Source organism: Xyrauchen texanus, chromosome 38 (assembly GCF_025860055.1).
Source record: "Xyrauchen texanus isolate HMW12.3.18 chromosome 38, RBS_HiC_50CHRs, whole genome shotgun sequence".
NCBI classification, from domain to species: domain Eukaryota; kingdom Metazoa; phylum Chordata; class Actinopteri; order Cypriniformes; family Catostomidae; genus Xyrauchen; species Xyrauchen texanus.
In genome coordinates, this window is record NC_068313.1 from 22334525 (window position 1) to 22353349 (window position 18825).

An 18825-nucleotide genomic window follows, 5' to 3' on the forward strand; every position below is an offset into this window, starting at 1 on the left:
TTTGTGCACTGCCAGAATGCCTTCCACAGCCAGATGGTTATGGTTACCAGAAATCACCAGAGATCCCAAAACAAAGCTAGCAACCCTGCTCCAAAACTCTTGTTTTGTTTTCCTAGCATATTTTCATATTTTCCCCAATGCAAGTGCATTGAATGTAACATTTAAATATTGAATTAAATTGACCACATGCTATTTAAGATTTAACTGAAGGATTTAAAAGATTTGATTGTATTTCAGATATAATTTCACTTCTCATCACTTGTGGTGTGTTGTTTTCTTAGAGGTGATCATGTTTGCATCAAGGCTATGGGGAATGTCAACCATGCAAACAACAGACAATCCTTAAAGTTTCTGTGAGAGAAGAGGGAACTCAAATTGCACAAACATATCACATAAAGTTGAGTAGAGTGGGTTTGATTCAGAATCTTGAGCATAGACCACACTAAACTTTCATTGCAATATAAACTACACTGTTTGTCCAAAAAAGGTCCCCATTTGGATTTAAGGCAGTGTTATGATCTGGGGTTGCTTCAGTTGGTCAGGTTTAAGCTCAGCAACATTATGCGGCAATAAAATGAAGTCAGCTGACTACCTGAATGTACTGAATGGCCAGGTTATCCCACTAATTTATTTTTCATCCCTGACAGCACGGGCATATTCCAGGACGACAATGCCAAGATTCATTGGGCTCAAAATGTTAGAGTGGTTCAAAGAGCTGAAGCATGAGGAATCATTTTCACACATGAATTGGACTTCACAGAGTGGTTTGACTCTCAAACCAAGTAGGCAACTTTTTTTTTTTGGCCAGGCAGTTGATATGAGTTTGCTCACTAAACACCTGGGTCTTACGGATATGCTACTGAAAAGTAATGTAAGAAATAATGATATAAAAAAAAATGGCTTACTGACTTCTTTTAAATTTCATTCTTTAAAGTCAATTTGAATCTCAAATACTTTTGCAATGTCTAAAAATGATTACAGGATAATACAATTCTTTTTTATTTCACATTTGTTCTTTATTTACTTTTGCTCCTCTTTATTCATAACATAAATGGACAGTTAGATCTAAATGCAGCCCCAAAGTTACAGGCTATATACACAACTTAAACTTTCTCCATAGGGAAAGCACATATATATATATATATATATATATATATATATATATAGATATATAGATATATATATATATATATATATATATATATATATATATATATATATATATAGATATAGTATATAGATATATAGATATACACAGACATACATATATATATATGTGTGTGTGTGTGTGTGTGTGTGTGTGTGTATATATATAATATCAGTGTAGAAAGAGGTCTGAAAACATATACAGTACTATACATAGTCCCAGAAAAAAAAAACATTTTCAAAGTTATCGTTCAAACAGAATTCATCCATCTACATGCAAAAACAACCACGTACATCTAAGAATTCATGTGTACATCCTACTCGTGTAAATACACAAAACTAAAACTTGACAAATTAAAACCATAAAAAAAAAAAAATAATAATAATAATAATAATTCTCACACGCTAACAAAAACTAGACAAATGCAGGGACTCTTTCTCTCAATATAAATGCTAGGCTGATTTGTAAACCTGGTTTGCTTTTATGGGACAACTGAGAAGTATCACAGTGTTAGTTTAAATCAAATCTCTTAGTACTCAGCTTGTGCTCTACCTGCAGATCTGTATATCGGTCAGTGCGGTTAAATACAGACACGGGACACCTTCCTGATAATCTCAAGCTTGGTGCGGGACATTTCCCTGCCCATGCCCTCTGACTCCCATAAAACTCTCCGTAACCAAAAGATGTGCCTTTGCAACACACATACAACTACATCATGCCTTACATTGTGTCTGATAGAATTATAGCACATATATTTAAACACTCATGACATCAGCTACATGCACCCTAAAAACAAAATAACAACCATGTACTGACTGACTTTCCAGCCCACATAAATATGTCATTATCACGGGCAAGATGAAGACACTGAATGCTTACCTACTGTAATTTCTGGAATACATTTACAATAAGTTTCAGTCTTTTTTCACCCTCCGTTGCAATTTAATGGCTATTTGATTTTTGTTTAACCTTTCGAAGATGGGCAACAGGAGCTGAATTCATACACCACTGGGCTATAGGCAGAGTAGGAGGCTTTGATACCGAATATATTTTTTTCTGAATGAGTGCAGTTACAGAAAAAGAACAAAAGGGGGCGTCTGTGCAGCATTGAACAGGAATCAGATTGACAATGTTTAAGGCACTGCTGTCAGATTCCCTCCAATGACTCACATGACAGTCACAAGCAATAGTCTCTATGCCAGCTAGAGCACAATAACTTTACATAAACTCATATAAAAACTTGAAATATGGTCCAGGTGTTTCAAACTACTGTACGTTTTGTCCATATGTAGACTTGCTATCTTATATCTTAGAGCATCTGTGAAGTCCACAAAACCGTAGGGGTGTCTCATTTGTTATTTTAGGTTTCAGAAGGGCACTCACAAGCACCCTTGATACATCCATGATGCATCCATTTTCAGAGTGGTGGACCAAATATCAGACCATTTATTACCAGAGACTTTGTAGGTCGAGACGGTTCACTCGTATTGATGGCTGTAGGAATGGAAGTCCCTGCTTAAGGCCAAAGAATACTTTTTTCGTCCGCATTGCTGATCAAATTTCATCATCAGCAATCTGTGTGGAAAAAAACTACAGCAAGATGCTGAGCAATGGTCAAAGACATCAAGCAAAGTCTTTTTCAAGGCAAGTCGACTCGTCAGCCATCTTGGGAATGCTGCCAGGCAGCTATTTCCTATGGATATAAGTGGCATAAAAGTAAGCTCCTATTTTCTTCAATGGGGAAAGACAAAAATCTCCAAAATTGTTAGTTAAGACTACAAACAATTAACATAAGTAAAATCCGAAATCAATGGTATCATAAATTGTTCTTCCTTAGCTCAGATCATGCTAAAACAGCAGCTCTTTCAGGCTGGTCAAGCTAATGTGCATGCTCGTCCTTGAGGTGATTGACAGACGATGTCTGTATCTAAAAGGTGATTGGCTCTTTTACCTGTAAGGTGGGACTTCCATTTCTACATCCACCATGTTGGGCATTCCAATTTCTCGTATTCATTTTACTGCAAGTGCTCCGTATCAAGCTAAATAGTCTCTGCTGTCAAGCGCATGTTTACATAGAAAAAACAACTGACAAACAGCGCAGACCAACACAAAACACTTTCGTTGTAAATGTCCCCTTACGGTTAAAGAGGGCCAATCACCTTTTTGATAAAGACATTAACTCTAGAATGTGCGCCTAAAAATAGCATATTTTCTTACTTTCAGATTATACTGATAGTCCAGGCAAAATTTAGACTCTAGTGCATTTGGGACAGGGTCAAATTATGATGCTACAGTCTAGCATCAACCACATGTTTTTTCTAAACATTTGAAGGCTGACACCAAAGTGACCAGGTCAGTGGACATTGGACAGACAGAACCGTAGGAACTAGAATCTGAGTCCTTTTTTACATTATACCTGTTCTAGTGGTGCTGAGAGGGATAATCATTTGAGGTGTTATGTTAGCTGAGGAGGAGCCCATTGTGAGGTATAATGGGTGTTTCTATATCATCAAGTCATTTAAATCAGTAGTCAGACAATACGCTGACTGAGAGTAGTTGTAAATTCAGATCGGACCACGGTTACATCATAAAACACTCCACTACAGTGCCTAACACACATACTAAGCAGCACACAAGCGCTCTAGACATCAAACTCTGTGTTCGCCCAAGATAGTATTTCTTTTTGTCTTTTATTATATATCATTATATAGCATTAGACATTCAATAAATTTCTTTGTTTTGCTTAGAGTCTTTATATACTTTCTTGTCATTTGGAATGTACTGAGTCCTGTAGATTTAGAGTTCATTTGATTGCAATGCTGAATGTGGCTTTGGGGTTCATCACCTTGTAATTGTGTATATTCTATCTATGGGTGGGAATGTCAGCACCTCAGGCCAGCTTTAGTGTGCTGACTGGGAAGGAGGGCATGGCTACCATGGTGACTGGGTTAAGGACGGTCTGGCCCATCAGCTGAGGGTGATGGGTGACCACCTGGGTGCCCATGGCCGTCTGCTTTCCCATCACGGTGGCCTGTGTGCTGGGGGCTGACATGCCATTCGTCTGACTGTGGGAGAGTGTGTGTGCGATATGGCTCATGACAGCAGGCTGTGTGACAGTAACAGGCTGAGGGTAGATTGTAGGTAGGTGGGCCACTGGGTGTACCGTGATTTGGCTGAAGGACTGAGGTCCAGGGGCCAGCTGCACAGAACTGGAGGTGGAGGCGGCGATGTGAGCCACGTGCTTGGAGCCTGGCTGGATGACGTGGTTGACTGTTTGGATGACAGAGGCGTGTGAAGCCGATCCGGCATGGGCAATGACAGTAGGCTGGAGGCTGGGTGTAGTCACTATATGGGTATGAGCAGGAGGTAGGGTGTAGGGGGCCACCACTACCTGTGATTGCTGGGAGGCAGGAGTGGATGCTGGACCGTTAGGAGGGTGTGCAGAAGTTGGGAGCAAAGTAGGAGCTGTAATTGGGGCAGCAGCAGTGACAGGAGATAGCTGAGCTGTGGTAATGGTGGGCAAAGTCTTAGAGAGTTTGTGTGGGATAGAGATGTGCTGCATTATGAAGGAGGGGGCAGGCCGGGGCTTCTTTAACTCTGACTGAAGCGCAGAAGGCACTTTGGGTAAGGCTGTGGGCGAAGCTGACAAGCTCTCATCTTCGTTATCTTCATCAAAGTTGTCTTCGCCTTCTGTGGGGCCAAAAACAAAGAAAGGTCAGAAAGTATAAAACGTAATTTTTTGGATTTATCAATAGGATATGTACCATGGTGTCAGTTATTGCAGAAAATAAGTGACTGGTATGTTGTAAAATAAAAAAGGAAAAAAAGATTTATTGACCACTATGTACTTGTACTGGAAGTCTATGTAGAAATGCACAACAGTTTTCCAATATACAGTACTTCAATAATGATTTCATTTCTGTAGACACCTTTTTTTATTTGTTTTGCAAATGGAGTCAAAATGTCTGTAGTAATGGTTTTCCAGGCATTTAACCTGAAACAAATTATATAACCAACTGAACTACAGACAAGGCATTTTAACCATACTTTGTTGGGTGTTTGCAGTACTAACCTGAGGCAGTGGAGGTTGAGGCCTGGTCATCTTCTGGTTGGACAGTCTGTCGAACAACACGGTCAATCTCAATCACATCCAACTGTTGGCTCAGCTCGTTCTTCAGCTCTGCAAGTCTCTGCTGCAAAGCGATCTTCTCCCGTGCCAATCGCTCCATCTCATGCTCATAATCCTTCTCCTTCCTCTTCAGAGTCTACAGGGAAAACAAGTAGTAAACAAGTGAGGGTTTTTCACACACATTAAGAGTTGGGGGATGGGCTGGGAGTCGAGAGACGGAAAAACACACTGCTTCAAAAATGAAATTTCACCTTGCTGTGCAGCAAAAAGCAGGTCAAAGTAATACTAGACAAGAAGAACATGCCCACGCACTTAAGATCATTAATGGTGGCTTTTTCCTTAACACCCCAGCCATTATTTTTATAAATCTAGCAGCATCTATATCAGAACTTGGGGAAGCTTGGTGAACATGTTACCAGTGCTTTCAAATTCCTGATCCAGATTTGTCAATTGGAGCGTAAGTGGTTAAATATTTTGTATAATTACCGCTACACTGCAAATTTGACTGCTATCCATGGCAACTTACTGTTGCTTTCATGTCTCTCCTATCACTCCGTGGTCTCTCTCCTTTCATACCACTGCAACTGGAGAAATCTTGCGACTCAAAATGGCTACCTAATAACTGTAGTAAAAATGGCCTTGAAAGAGCTTCTGTATTAATTAGGGTTGTCAACTATGTGTTAATTCACATCAATTAATAATACAACAACACCAAAACTCCTTTTATACCACAGCATCTGGTTACTTCCGCTTTACTTTTTTGTGTGTTTGTTTTTCTTTTCATTTATTAGTCTGTACATAAAAAGCTAAATCCTGTTGGCTTCTGGATCTATAACATGTTTGGAATTGGATTCTATGCCTTACTTTATTTCTGCGCACCAGATAAAATCAGCATTTACCTGGCGTTGGAGACTGGACCGCTCACACTCCGCTTCACGGGTATGTCGTGAGCCCTAACTTTGTCTGTCATTCACCTCTCTCAGCATGGGTACTGAGTGAGTCTCCACTCTCTTTATCACCTGTGTCGACAGATCTTTGACCGGTTGGGTTGCCTTCCTTTCGATCAACTGTTAGGTGTAGACTAGGCAGGGTTCTGGCTAACACGATATTGTTGATTGTGGTTGCTGTAGCTGGCATCTCATGACTGTTTTTGCTTGTCTTGAACATGTCTTGGATTTCATTAAAGCATTTTATTATTTTTAAGGCTTACGTCCTTGGCATTCATGCCATGGAAATCCAACTACTGACATCATGACTTAAGTCTTAAACTGCCATCCGCGTTTAGACTCTGAGACATATGAACTCTGTTGTGAACTCAGAATCCTCCGGCGGCGGCGGTATATCCATCGCTCACCACAGAATATCCAGTCTGTCTATCGCTCATCTTCCACAGCAATTCCATCTGGACAAAAAGATGGTGCTGTAAAACTGATGTTGACTTGGTAAGATGCTCAAACTAACTTCCACCGAGGCATTTAACTAAAGATGATCACTACTCCCCACAGATACAAATATTTATCTAAACCCCAACATCATGGAAAAGTGGGCGGACTAGCTGTTGTTTGTCGAGATGGCATGAGAGCGGTTTTGACAGAATTTCATAATGTCACATCTTAACATACACACATGAATATCTGGTTCTCAAGATTGTTGGTGAAACTGCTCTCATTGTGTTATTGCTTTAACGAACTCCAAAAATGATCAGCCTCACTTTTTCTCTGAACACTCTTGCGTGTGCTATGTCTCCCCATGTTATACTGCTCGGTGATTTCAATATCCATGTTGATACTGACTGTTCAAATACAACTGAACTCATGAATGATCTTGAATGCTTCAATTTAACACAGAATGTGAATTTTTCTACCCATAACCATGGTCTTAGTTTGTACATCAGGTCTTAATAATGTTTCTATAACCGGTACACAAATTGGCATCTCGGATCACAAACTTCACTCGGATCACTGCTATGCTGATGACAGCCAGATTTATACATCCGCATGTTTTGATGAAACACATGCCATCAGCTCATTAACTGCCTGTATCAATTATGTAAAAATTCAGTTAAACACTAATTTCCTCAAATTCAATGCTGACAAAACTGAGATCATGATTTCTGGGCCACAAATGCTTAATACATTTTGACATTTGTGTCAATATTTGTGTCAGTAAAGTCTTTACTGGCCTACCAGTTAAAACTATTGCCTGATTACAATACATCTAAAACTCTAAAGCTAGTGTTCTCACTAACACCAAGCGTTTGCAAACATTACTCCCATCTGGTTTAGTCTTCACTGGCAGCCTGTCTCATGTCGTATTAAGTTTAAAATAATTTTCCTGACATACAAAGCTCTCAATGATCTGGCACCTCATATAGATGATCTGCTGCATCCATACCACCAGCACGCACTCTTCGTTCTTCTGATTCCAAATTGTTGTCTATTCCCAAATTTTGTCTATCCACTTTTGGTGGGAGATCCTTCAGTGTAGTTGCACATAAACTGTGGAACTCTCTACCTCAGAGCCTCCGTGACATCTCTATTTCTATCTTTAAATCTCAGCTTAAAACACAACTTTTCTCAGCGCATTATCTGTCTATTACTGATTAATGTTTTATTTCCCTTTGTAATTGAGATTGTAACTCCTGTTGAAATGTATATTAATGTACTTTGTCCTGTTAAATGTATATGGAGTGTAAAGTGTCCTTCAGCTTGTGGAAAGGCACTATAAAAAGCGCAGCATCAGCCCCTACACTCGCAAAACACTAGTATAGAACGACAGCAGGCAGTTGGATAGAGCACTACAGAATACAGGAGTTTCGAGAGGCTTTTTCAAGTTTCAAAATAGATTTAATTTTAAATATCTTTAAACGTGACATATATATTCCAATACATTGAGACACGATGCAACCAAAGTGAGCTGCTTCAAGAACGCATCAGTCAGCAGTCCTTTTCTGCGCTGTCAAAAGGACCCAGGAGAGCATCAAATATAATGGAGACATTAATATATTATGGGGTGGGAATCACAAGGTAACTGGCATTAAGATATTATATCAATATCTAGGTCACAATATGATATTATTGCGATTCTTTTTTTTGCGTTTCAAATCTACGATATATTCCGATATTTTATTCAATGTTTCTCATTCATCTTCATCAAGAGAATTATTTCCAAATGACCAAATCCATATAAAAGTGCCAATTTACAAAACAAGTCCAGTTTATTTCCTAATATTTATGTACAGTGCAAAGCCATAATCATATAAAACCATACTGGCTCTCGCTCTCTCTCTCTCTCGTTAGGTCAATGTAACTAGTCTTTATAAATAAATTATAGAATTTATGAATACAACAGAAGTCTGAACACTTCAAAAACATTATTACAACACAGTTTCAATACACAAAAGAAAAATATAAATAATACTGATATTTGGCATGCAAATATCGATACAATATCACGACACATTAACGTATCAATATTTTTCCCACCTCTATATAAATTAACGTTTTAAAATGTTTGCTGTATTCATCATTTTGCCATGCCATGTAATACATTGTAATCAATTATTATTCTAAGGGGAAGCTTTAAACTAATCTTCAAAACAGATAATAAAATAAATCAATACTTCATGTCTATGAATTTATCTGATAAGTAGCCAGATTAATGTAAACTCAGCAAAAAAATAAACGTCCTCTCACTTTCAACTGCTTTTATTTTCTGCAAACTTATGTTTAAATATTTGTATGAACATAAAAATATTCAACAACTAAGACATAAACTGAACAATTTTTACAGACATGTGACTAACAGAAATGGAGTAATCTGTCCCTGAACAAAAGGGGGTCAAAAGTAACAGTCAGTATCTGGTGTGGCCACCAGCTGCATTAAGTACTGCAGTGCATCTCATCCTCATGGACTGCACCAGATTTGACAGTTTTTGCTGTGAGATGTTACCCCACTCTTCTACCAAGACACTTGCAAGTTCACAGATATTTCTGGAGGGAATGGCCCTGGCCCTTACCCGCCGATACAACAGGTCTCAGTACTCAATGGGATTGTGATCCGGGCTCTTCGCTGGCCATGGCAGAACACTGACATTCATGTCTTGCAGCCTGCAGGATATCAAGCTCAGTCCGATGATGCTGTGACACACCGCCCCAGAGCATGATGGACCCTCCACCTCCAAATCGATCCCGCTCCAGAGTACAGGCCTCGGTGTAACGCTCATTCCTTCGACGATAACTGCGAGTCCGACCATCACCCCATGTGAGATAAAACTGCGACTTGTCAGTGAAGAGCACTTTTTGTCAGTCTTTGGTTTGTGCCCATAGGCGACATTGTTGCCGGTGATGTCTGGTAAGGACCTGCTTTACAACAGGCCTACAAGCCCTCAGTCCAGCCTCTCTCAGACTCTTTCAGACAGTCTGAGCACTGATGGAGGGATTGTGCGTTCCTGGTGTAACATGGGCAGTTGTTGTTGCCATCCTGTACCTGTCCTGCAGGTGTGATATTCGGATGAACTGATCCTGCGCAGGTGTTGTCATATGTGGTCTGCTACTGCGAGGACGATCAGCTGTCCTTCCGGTCTCTCTGTAGTGCTGTCTTAGGCGTCTCACAGTACAGACATTAAAATGTATTGCCCTGGCCACATCTGCAGTCCTCATGCCTCTATGCAGCATGCCTCAGTCACATTCACGCAGATGAGCAGGGACCCTGGGCATCTGTCTTTTGGCATTTATCAGGGTCAGTTTAAAGGTCTCTTTAGTGTCTTAAGTTTTTATAACTGTGACCTTAATTGCCAACCATCTGTAGGCTGTTAGTGTTTTAATGACCGCTCCACAGGTGCATGTTCATTAAACTCTTACAATAAAGATCTGTCAAGTTATTTGGATCTTTACAAAATTATCTTTAAAATACAGTGTCCTGAAAAAGGGATGTTTCTTTTTATATCCTCATAAAGCTTCCTGTATTAGTGCTTTTTATAAGGAAGCAATCTGTGAAATTCCTTAGTCTTAAAAGTAATGTCATGTGGTTCTCCGTAAGTGTGCCTGTAATCTTAACCATTCTCTATAGGCATATAGAAGGGTTCCTGTTTCTTCCTGGATGTCTCAGTTCAGTGCACACTTCCCCCACCCTCTGTTGTTGCTTTCAACAGAGCCCTACTACTCACACGAATGCGTGGATTACGCAAGGCATGACTGTTCCTCCCATTTCTGGGAAGGCATTCACTTGGAGTGCACAAGCGGAGTAAGATCAGTGGGAGGAGCATATGACACATGAGCTCAGCCAATCACAAGTGGACATCTGGGTAGAGTCAGACTGCTCATGGCAAACAAGCAGAGAGACCAGAGACTATCTTTGTCCTATCACATAAACACAAATGACACAAGTACATACTGGACCAAATTCACAAATATGCAGATTAGAGAAACATTAATCTAAAACACACAGACCAAGTGAAAGGGGAGGGACAGGGGCAAGACTTTGTAGACACTGGGCTGGGCTTAAGAGACCCAGTTTCTCTGCTCTGTCAGCTGACGCAGGAGAAACAAACAGGGAACAAGGGCACAACAGCTAAGGCCCTTAAGAGGATGAATAAATAAAGATTAAAGTGTCTGTCAAAAGATGAGGAAACTCCATGAGAAAAACTCATGGAACTCAAACCCAGCAATATGTATTACATGAGAACAGACTGAAGTTATTATGCCCAATGCATTCAGACACTGCATGGAGGGAAATAGACATATTACATCCTCAATTAAGGTTCTTTTAGGCAACGTCAAGGGGCGAAGAACAAATGTTTAAACTATTGTGCTGTGAAGAGTGTAAACAGTCTAGAAATAATCCTGTTTGGAAAAAGTGTAATGTATAATCAAAGAACAATTTCATCTGTGGAAATAAACAGGTCTGAGATCATAAGTGGTGCAACTTATACTACCTGTCTATAGTCCTGTTTATAGACCTGTTTACACCTGGCATAAAGATGTGTTTTGGGTGATCCGATCACAAGTGGAGTAGCACTTGTGTTTGGATTGTGAGGGGAGGGATGTCCACTCCATGATGAAATGCATCAATCACTACGTATAACTTAATGATAAAAGCGCAAAAGGTCAATACAAAGAAAAGGAAAAAAATGGTGCACCGTTTCTTTCTATTATCCTTGCATATTATTTAAGCACAAACAGGACGTTCACAACAAAATTCTCTGTTATTGTGGAGTTCCTATATTAACTGAGCATCAGATGTTCGTGCTTCCCATCTTTGTTGATTTTTAAGCATTTTGAAGAAGTTCTGTGAAGGTCTTGTGGATGTACATGTATTTGTGTTCTTTCATTTCTTCCAAAGCTGCACGTAACTAGCTATGTTTAAAACTCTTGTATTTGCACATCTGTTTGTTGACCGGTGAGTGAGTGGTGCTTCGCTGTTTTTTAAATGCATTAGAACGAATGAGCATTCCCAATTCGAGCCCGATGTGATCACATGCGTTTTCAACCACCTCTGAATGTGGTGGTGGTGGACAAATCAAAAAATGTTTGGACCCCCTTTACACCCACCTTTAGAGTCGTCCCATTAAAAAAAGGATAGTCCTTTGTTAATACTATGGTAGGTACACAGCCTTAAAGTTCTTTTGGGAAATATATACTGATATACAGTTTAGAAAACACAAGAAAACCATGTTTACATGAGACTTCAGATTATTCTCTGCTTTTGACATAACAAAGTCATGTGCAGAACAGTTGCACACATTGGATAAGCCGGTAAGAACACGGTAAAGGTGTTTAGATGTAGAGCGAAATATTCCGGATAATGGGCAAAAATCCATGTTTGTTGATCTCTTTATGCTTAAACCATTTATGACATAACCACAATTAAGGAAAGCCTGTAAATGTAAAAAGCATATAAAACGCCCTTGCATAAAAGGCGTTTGCATGACCACACATGTTGTCAGCTTATTTAGCATAATCGTGTAAGATTGTGCATGTAAACATGCTCTAATCATCTAAAATATGACTAATACCAATTAGCTTTCACTATAATTACATTCATTTTCCAGAGGTCAGTTCCAACCCTAATTAAAACACCTGAACCAGATAAACAAGGCCTTTGGGTTTGTTTAAAAATGACAGGCGTGTTAGTGGAGGGTTGGAACTAATCTTAGCAGGAAAGGTACACTAAGCCCCTCTGGGCACACATATCACACAACTCATCATTTTTACACATCACGTATGGTGGAGAACAGGGGTGGCAAAAAAAAATATTTTGTTGCAAGTCGCGATTCTTGAAACGAACTATTTTAAAATAGTTTCTGTTTAAAAATTACATTTTAATTTTAAAATTAAACGTTTAGCCTAATATGCTGAAACAATGATAGACAGATTTGTGCAGAGATCCTAACAAACAGGTTCTCTCTGAGAAGTTTCATCCCTTTAATTCTTCACATTCAGTCATTTAATGCAACACTGCTACAGCCATCAAAGTGCCGCTTGTACACTGTCTGCCTTAAAATCCTCTGCTGGAAACGTACTTTATATGATGCAAAATCCACAGGTTTATTCGTGAGGTGTTGAGAAAGGTATATTTTTTTTTAGGATTAATTTAGCAGATTCTGTATGACTACTTTAATAAACCATTTAGCAGTCAAAAATAAAATAAAAAGGCTCATCAACTTTTATTGCGGAGCGAGGCTCGCCTTGTGATGCCATCGCTTCGGTTTCATTCAAAAATATAATTCTTTGCATGTCTATTATGAAAATTGGCAGTTCGCACATCCCTACCTTTTACTTGCAAATTCTGTTTTGCACAGAGAAACAATTGTCATGACACAACAAAAAAATATATGTATTAAAACAGCTAAAATCGCAATACTTCAAAATCTGCATAACAAATCGAATTAGCAACTAAATATCATTGTAAAATTTAGATCTAGAGGTTTGTAGCAATTACAAGCCCTAGTGAGCAAGCATGGCCCGCAGAAAGAATAACAGCATGGAAAGATGATCCAGGCCAGTCATTTGATATGGGTACAGGTGTGTGCAGATAACAAGACAGGAGATAAAGGAGCATGTTCAGCCTCCTGCTGATGGGCTCTCATAAACAATTACAGCTAAATGAACCAATCAATACACATCACTTCCTTTGCAAAGCTCAGAGTGCCCTTCTTCCTCACTGAGGTGTTACCATCTTTGTTTTAACAAATTAGATGCTGGGGTACCCTACCATAGTCATGGCAACAGTCGCAAAACCATCACTGTTGCCTAGGTAACGGGAATCGTGAGAGGGCAGCAGAGTGCGACACTGCGAGCGTGTGCTGCCTGCACTGGGCAGCAGTATAAAGGGCTGTTTGATTGAGTATCTCTTAGGGGCTCCATATATAGTCTTATTGTGCTGTGTTAAAGCTTTACATAACACATTTTGCTGCTTTGATTCATTCTGTTAGTCTTAACAATAGTAGAATATAATCTTTAGGACTATGTAGTCTAAATAACATAGAAAAAACCCTCTTTTTAAAATCCGCCAATGAATCAGTTACCAGTCTTTTCCACCACCATAAGGAGTATTTACATTTGGTCGCTTCACACATTTTTACTAAGAATATCATGGCTTAACAGAAATCTAACCCTGAATTTACATTTATGCATTTGGCAGATGCAAATTTCAATGCAAGCTTTTAAATGTTTAAGACAGTTACACAACAGTCGTCTCTGGGGGTTTTTTAACAAGGGAGTCCTCCATTTCCTGGGGGTGCAGGCACATTCCTTCCTGGCTGTCTCAACCAGGCCTTCATTGGCCCAACCCCTCACAACTGATGAGGCTTGTTGACAGCTCGGCTCTCTCCCTCTCTTGTCTGCATGCTGCACCAGGCTCAGCTCTAGCCCACAGCTGTGCATGCCACTGTTACTCTCTCTCACACACACACAGCCTGCTCCACAAACACCAAAACCCAGTGAACTCCTGATCCGCGGAGTGGAGCCCCTTACCTCCCTCCCTCCTCCTTACTCCAGCCCAGGCCAGTTTAACTGGGCTAAAGTGTCTCCTGCATTAATATGACTGAGATGTTATCTCATACATAGCAATAACAACATCTGGATAGTGTTTGATGGGGGATGAGGCAATGCCATCATAGTATTCATACTATGGTGAATATGGAGGCAAATCAGGTCATAGACTCCATTGTGGTGTGGGATTCCCACACCAATTGACCAATGAGTTCAAGTTCAAGGTTGCATTTGTCACATACACAATGGCACACAATACATGTCAATATAAGGAATTCAGATACATTTCCATTATATCTACAATTGTTTGTGATTACTGAATAAAGATTTCTTTTAAATAATTGTATTATTTGCCAATTCATTAGTTTATTTATTTTTGTGAGTTTGCACTCAAAGAGCATTATTAAGTCAAAAAAATGTTAACTTGAAAAATGTATAGTTTTCACTATAGCATTTTTCCATGACTTAAGATTTTAATAAATGCCATGACTTTTTCAGGCCTGGAAATTCAACTGTAAAATTCCCTGATATTCCCAGGCTTCCGTTACCGTGGGAACCCTGATACACAGACTAAGGGCCAAGGGATGAGTTGAAGGCTGCACTAATTAGCCTATTTATTCAGTGTATCACAAGCCAAGCACATGATTTAGCCTCTCCCCCTTTTGGTTTACCATCCTCAGCCGACTTAAGCGCCACCACATGACTATACACATGTAACAGTGTGTCATCATGTGTATGTAAAGTATATACTCTATGTGTGTGCATATGATGGGAAAAGAGACTTGAATAAGGTTAACATTGACTAGAATGTCACATGCAATATAGGGATGGTGGAGGAGGTCTCCAAAGAAACGAGAGAGATAGAGAGAGAGAGAAAACACAGAGCCACGTTGCAGATATGCTGTTCCCATAAACAAGCCTACAGTGCAGGATATCCCATGACTCCAGTGTGAGGTATTGGGTAATCTGTGTATTTAAGCATGGCTGTAATTGAAATCTCACTGAGTCTCTGGTTTGTTGTGTGGATGAAAAAGAGGAACACTTTCACAGAAGTGTACCATTTAACTTCAGTCAGTTATCTGTGTATATGCACGTATTTGTATCTGAAATCTGCATACGAAAGTTCACAAAGAAATAATGATTCATAAAAAGTTTGCATTCAAATCTATTCTAAATTTACCAAAGAAATGTAAGATCAACTGAAACCACATGTACGCAAAAATCACATACTCCCAGTGCCCCTTATGAACACTGAATAAACATGAAATGAATATATAAACTGTGATATATAAAAAAAAAATTTCAGCAAAAAAAAGAAACGTCCCTTTTTCAGGACACTGTATTTTAAAGATAATTTTGTACAAATCCAAATAACTTTACAGATCTTTTTTGTAAAGGGTTTAAACAATGTTTTACAGTCTTGTTCAATGAACCATGAACAATTAATGAACATGCACCTGTGGAGCGGTCATTAAGACACTAACAGCCTACAGATGGTTGGCAATTAATGTCACAGTTATAAAAACGTAGGACACTAAAGAGACCTTTATACTGACTAAAACACCAAAAGAAAGATGCCCAGAGTCCCTGCTCATCTGCGTGAATGTGACTGAGGCATGCTGCATAGAGGCATGAGGACTGCAGATGTGGCCAGGGCAATACATTTTAATGTCTGTACTGTGAGACGCCTAAGACAGCACTACAGAGAGACCGGAAGGACAGCTGATCGTCCTCGCAGTAGCAGACCACATATGACAACACCTGCGCAGGATCAGTTCATCCGAATATCACACCTGTGGGACAGGTACAGGGAGTTACACCAGGAACGCACAATCGCTCCATCAGTGCTCAGACTGTCTGAAAGAGTCTGAGAGAGGCTGGCCTGAGGGCTTGTAGGCCTGTTGTAAAGCAGGTCATTACCAGACATCACTGGCAACAATGTCGCCTGTGTGCACAAACCCACCTTCGCTGGACCAGACAGGACTGACAAAAAGTGCAAAAGTACAGGGAAGACATCCTCCACCCTCATGTGGTACTCTTCCTGCAGGCTCATCCTGACACACCAGGGGCGGACTGGGAAGAGAAATTGGCCCTGGATTTTACATTGAAAATGGCCCAAAAGTTGTTGGGGGGGTCTGGCCCAAACATTTTTGAGATCGGGTGTCGCTGTTCTTTTCTGCATAGCGCTGCACCCTTCGGCAGTTAATGTCTTCTGAAGCGTTATGATCGGTTTGGGTGACAAACGGACCAAAACATTACTCCTTTTTAACTAAAAATCTTCAGTCTCCTTAACGGTTCAAGATTTAAAGTTTGATTACACAGCAAGGTGATTATTAAACAAAAATCAAGGTTTGTTATTTCTGTCATTAGAAGAGCATGATAGATGGGGCCAACTGCCCCACATTGGCATTCACCCACTGCTGACACACACTACTACAAAGACTCAAAAGACACAAAGGAAATTGATCACAGGCCATGTAAACATGCTCGTCTCACAGGATATTTTTCTGGGATTGTAAACTCTCATGATAACAAATCACAATTTCTCTGATGGTGAGATGGCAACGTAAGTCAAAGGGACATTGGTGAATACTCATGGTTATTACACTGCTTGCTGCAATGCTAGATTCTGATTGGTCAATTTTGGCATTCTAAGATTAAATATTTATATATGATGACAAATAAACTCACTATGTTAACAAATAATTTAGTAGTTTGATTTTAGTCTGACTAAAATAATAATTTGTCATTTTAAAATGTCATGTAAATGCTTTCGGCAATTTTTTAGATCTAGATCTAGATAATGTGATTGTAGCTCGGCTTCGTCCAGCTTGTAGACAACTTTTATAAAACCACAATTGGCCTCAGCTTTGTATGTGTGCTCAAAAGACTGAGATGACGCGTGACATGCATTTAACCTGGAATATAGGTCACCCTTCCTTCAAATATTTAATTACACATTGTGTCATGAATCCTTGGGTAGATAAACTGAAGCTCGACTACACAAAAAACTATTTCTTGAGCTTGATTATAACTGTAACTGTAAATATACTGACTCTTTTATTACAGCTGTCCTAAACAACAATTTCCAACATAGCTGCATGGTCTTTTTCCTCACAAAATAAAATTATTTAAACTCTAAATCGATATTTCAATGTCCATCAGGGTCCTGATCACTCAGTCAGGTTTTTTACACATTTTTTGCAGTAACAATACCATGTTACCTCTTTCTAATTTAATTCAGTGCAGTAATATTATTTCATTTATATGACCACATCAAAACATTCACATTGCACAAGGGGCAGCTGATCCTGTGGATTTCACAATCCACTACAAATCTATGGGAATGAATTAATAAAAGAATAAAAATTGAGACCTGATTAACCATTTCATTATTAAAAAAAAGTGTCCACAAAATATGTGCCAAAATGACAATTAAATGATTTGATTTTCATTTTCACTATAACAATGCATCGTCCCTGTCAAATTAAAAAATTTTATAAAAATGATGATTTGACATTTCATTACAATCTCAAGGCAAGTCTGACCATTTTAAAATGAAAAGGCAAATCTGTATAAGAAATTGCAAACACATTTTTTTTTTACAAATCTTTTTCTTAATGCTCACGCAATAATAGCGACATATGAATACATTTTTTAATAATTTAATAAGTTTTAATTTTATCTTTTCAATTTCAATGTTTCAACATGTAAATTCTATGTTAATGAGTGGGTGGTGCTCAAGAGAGGATACTTTAATACAGTGCTCCTCACACTAGGGGGCGCAGAGAGGTTGCATGGTAGATGTTCATTTATGTGTCCTTCAGTGACAGTGAATTTAAAGAAAAGAGAGAATCCACAATACAGTGCTTTTCGGGTCGCAAGAGCTGTGATATCGTGTTCACATTTAAAAATACCAAGCATAACAGCAAAATATATGAACACACTGTTGGAATCACACTTGTAAATATATATACATCATGCTTGCAGCAGGCTTTATTTAATAGATGTTACAGGCAAACAAGTTCATTCAGTTTAATTGGATTGTTTCACACCACGGCAAATTAAAACCCCAATATCCCCTCTTTCATAGTATCAAACCTAGAGAATGCATATATGAGTGATTTGTTTTATGGCATAAGAGCAAGCTTAACAACTAATAAGCGCTGTCTTTCCTAACACAGCAAATGAAAATTATCTACTAGGATCTGACATACGGCAAAATCTGAAGCGTTCCGCACCGACAAAGTCACGCTGAGTCTCAGATTTATTTATTTATTTTTCTAACAGCCAGTGGTCTCGTTTCAATCTGAATGCTTATTGATATAGGTTAAATATGGATGTAATTACAAAAAAAGGAAGTTTCAAACTTGGATGAACTCCTAATCAGAATGAGCTTTACTGCCAATGACGGACAAGGAATTTGTCTTGATGACAGCTTCCAGAGAACAAGTAATATGTCATACAAGACATGAATAATAGAAATAAAGTATCTAGAAATACACAATAAGACAGAAAACACAGACAGAATAACGTGTGTAGGATATATACAGATA

At 39.0% G+C, this 18825-nt stretch overlaps 1 protein-coding gene across 1 annotated transcript in view; it reads right to left on the minus strand.

Annotated features, from left to right (window-relative positions):
- Positions 1-1240: 1240 nt before the first annotated feature.
- Positions 1241-18825, minus strand: part of mnta (MAX network transcriptional repressor a) — a 33609-nt gene continuing 16024 nt past the window's right edge. Inside the window, 2 exon segments of the mRNA XM_052110132.1 lie at positions 1241-4837; positions 5220-5412. Of these exon segments, the coding sequence (XP_051966092.1) occupies positions 4038-4837; positions 5220-5412 (993 nt within the window). The 3' untranslated portion in view covers positions 1241-4037.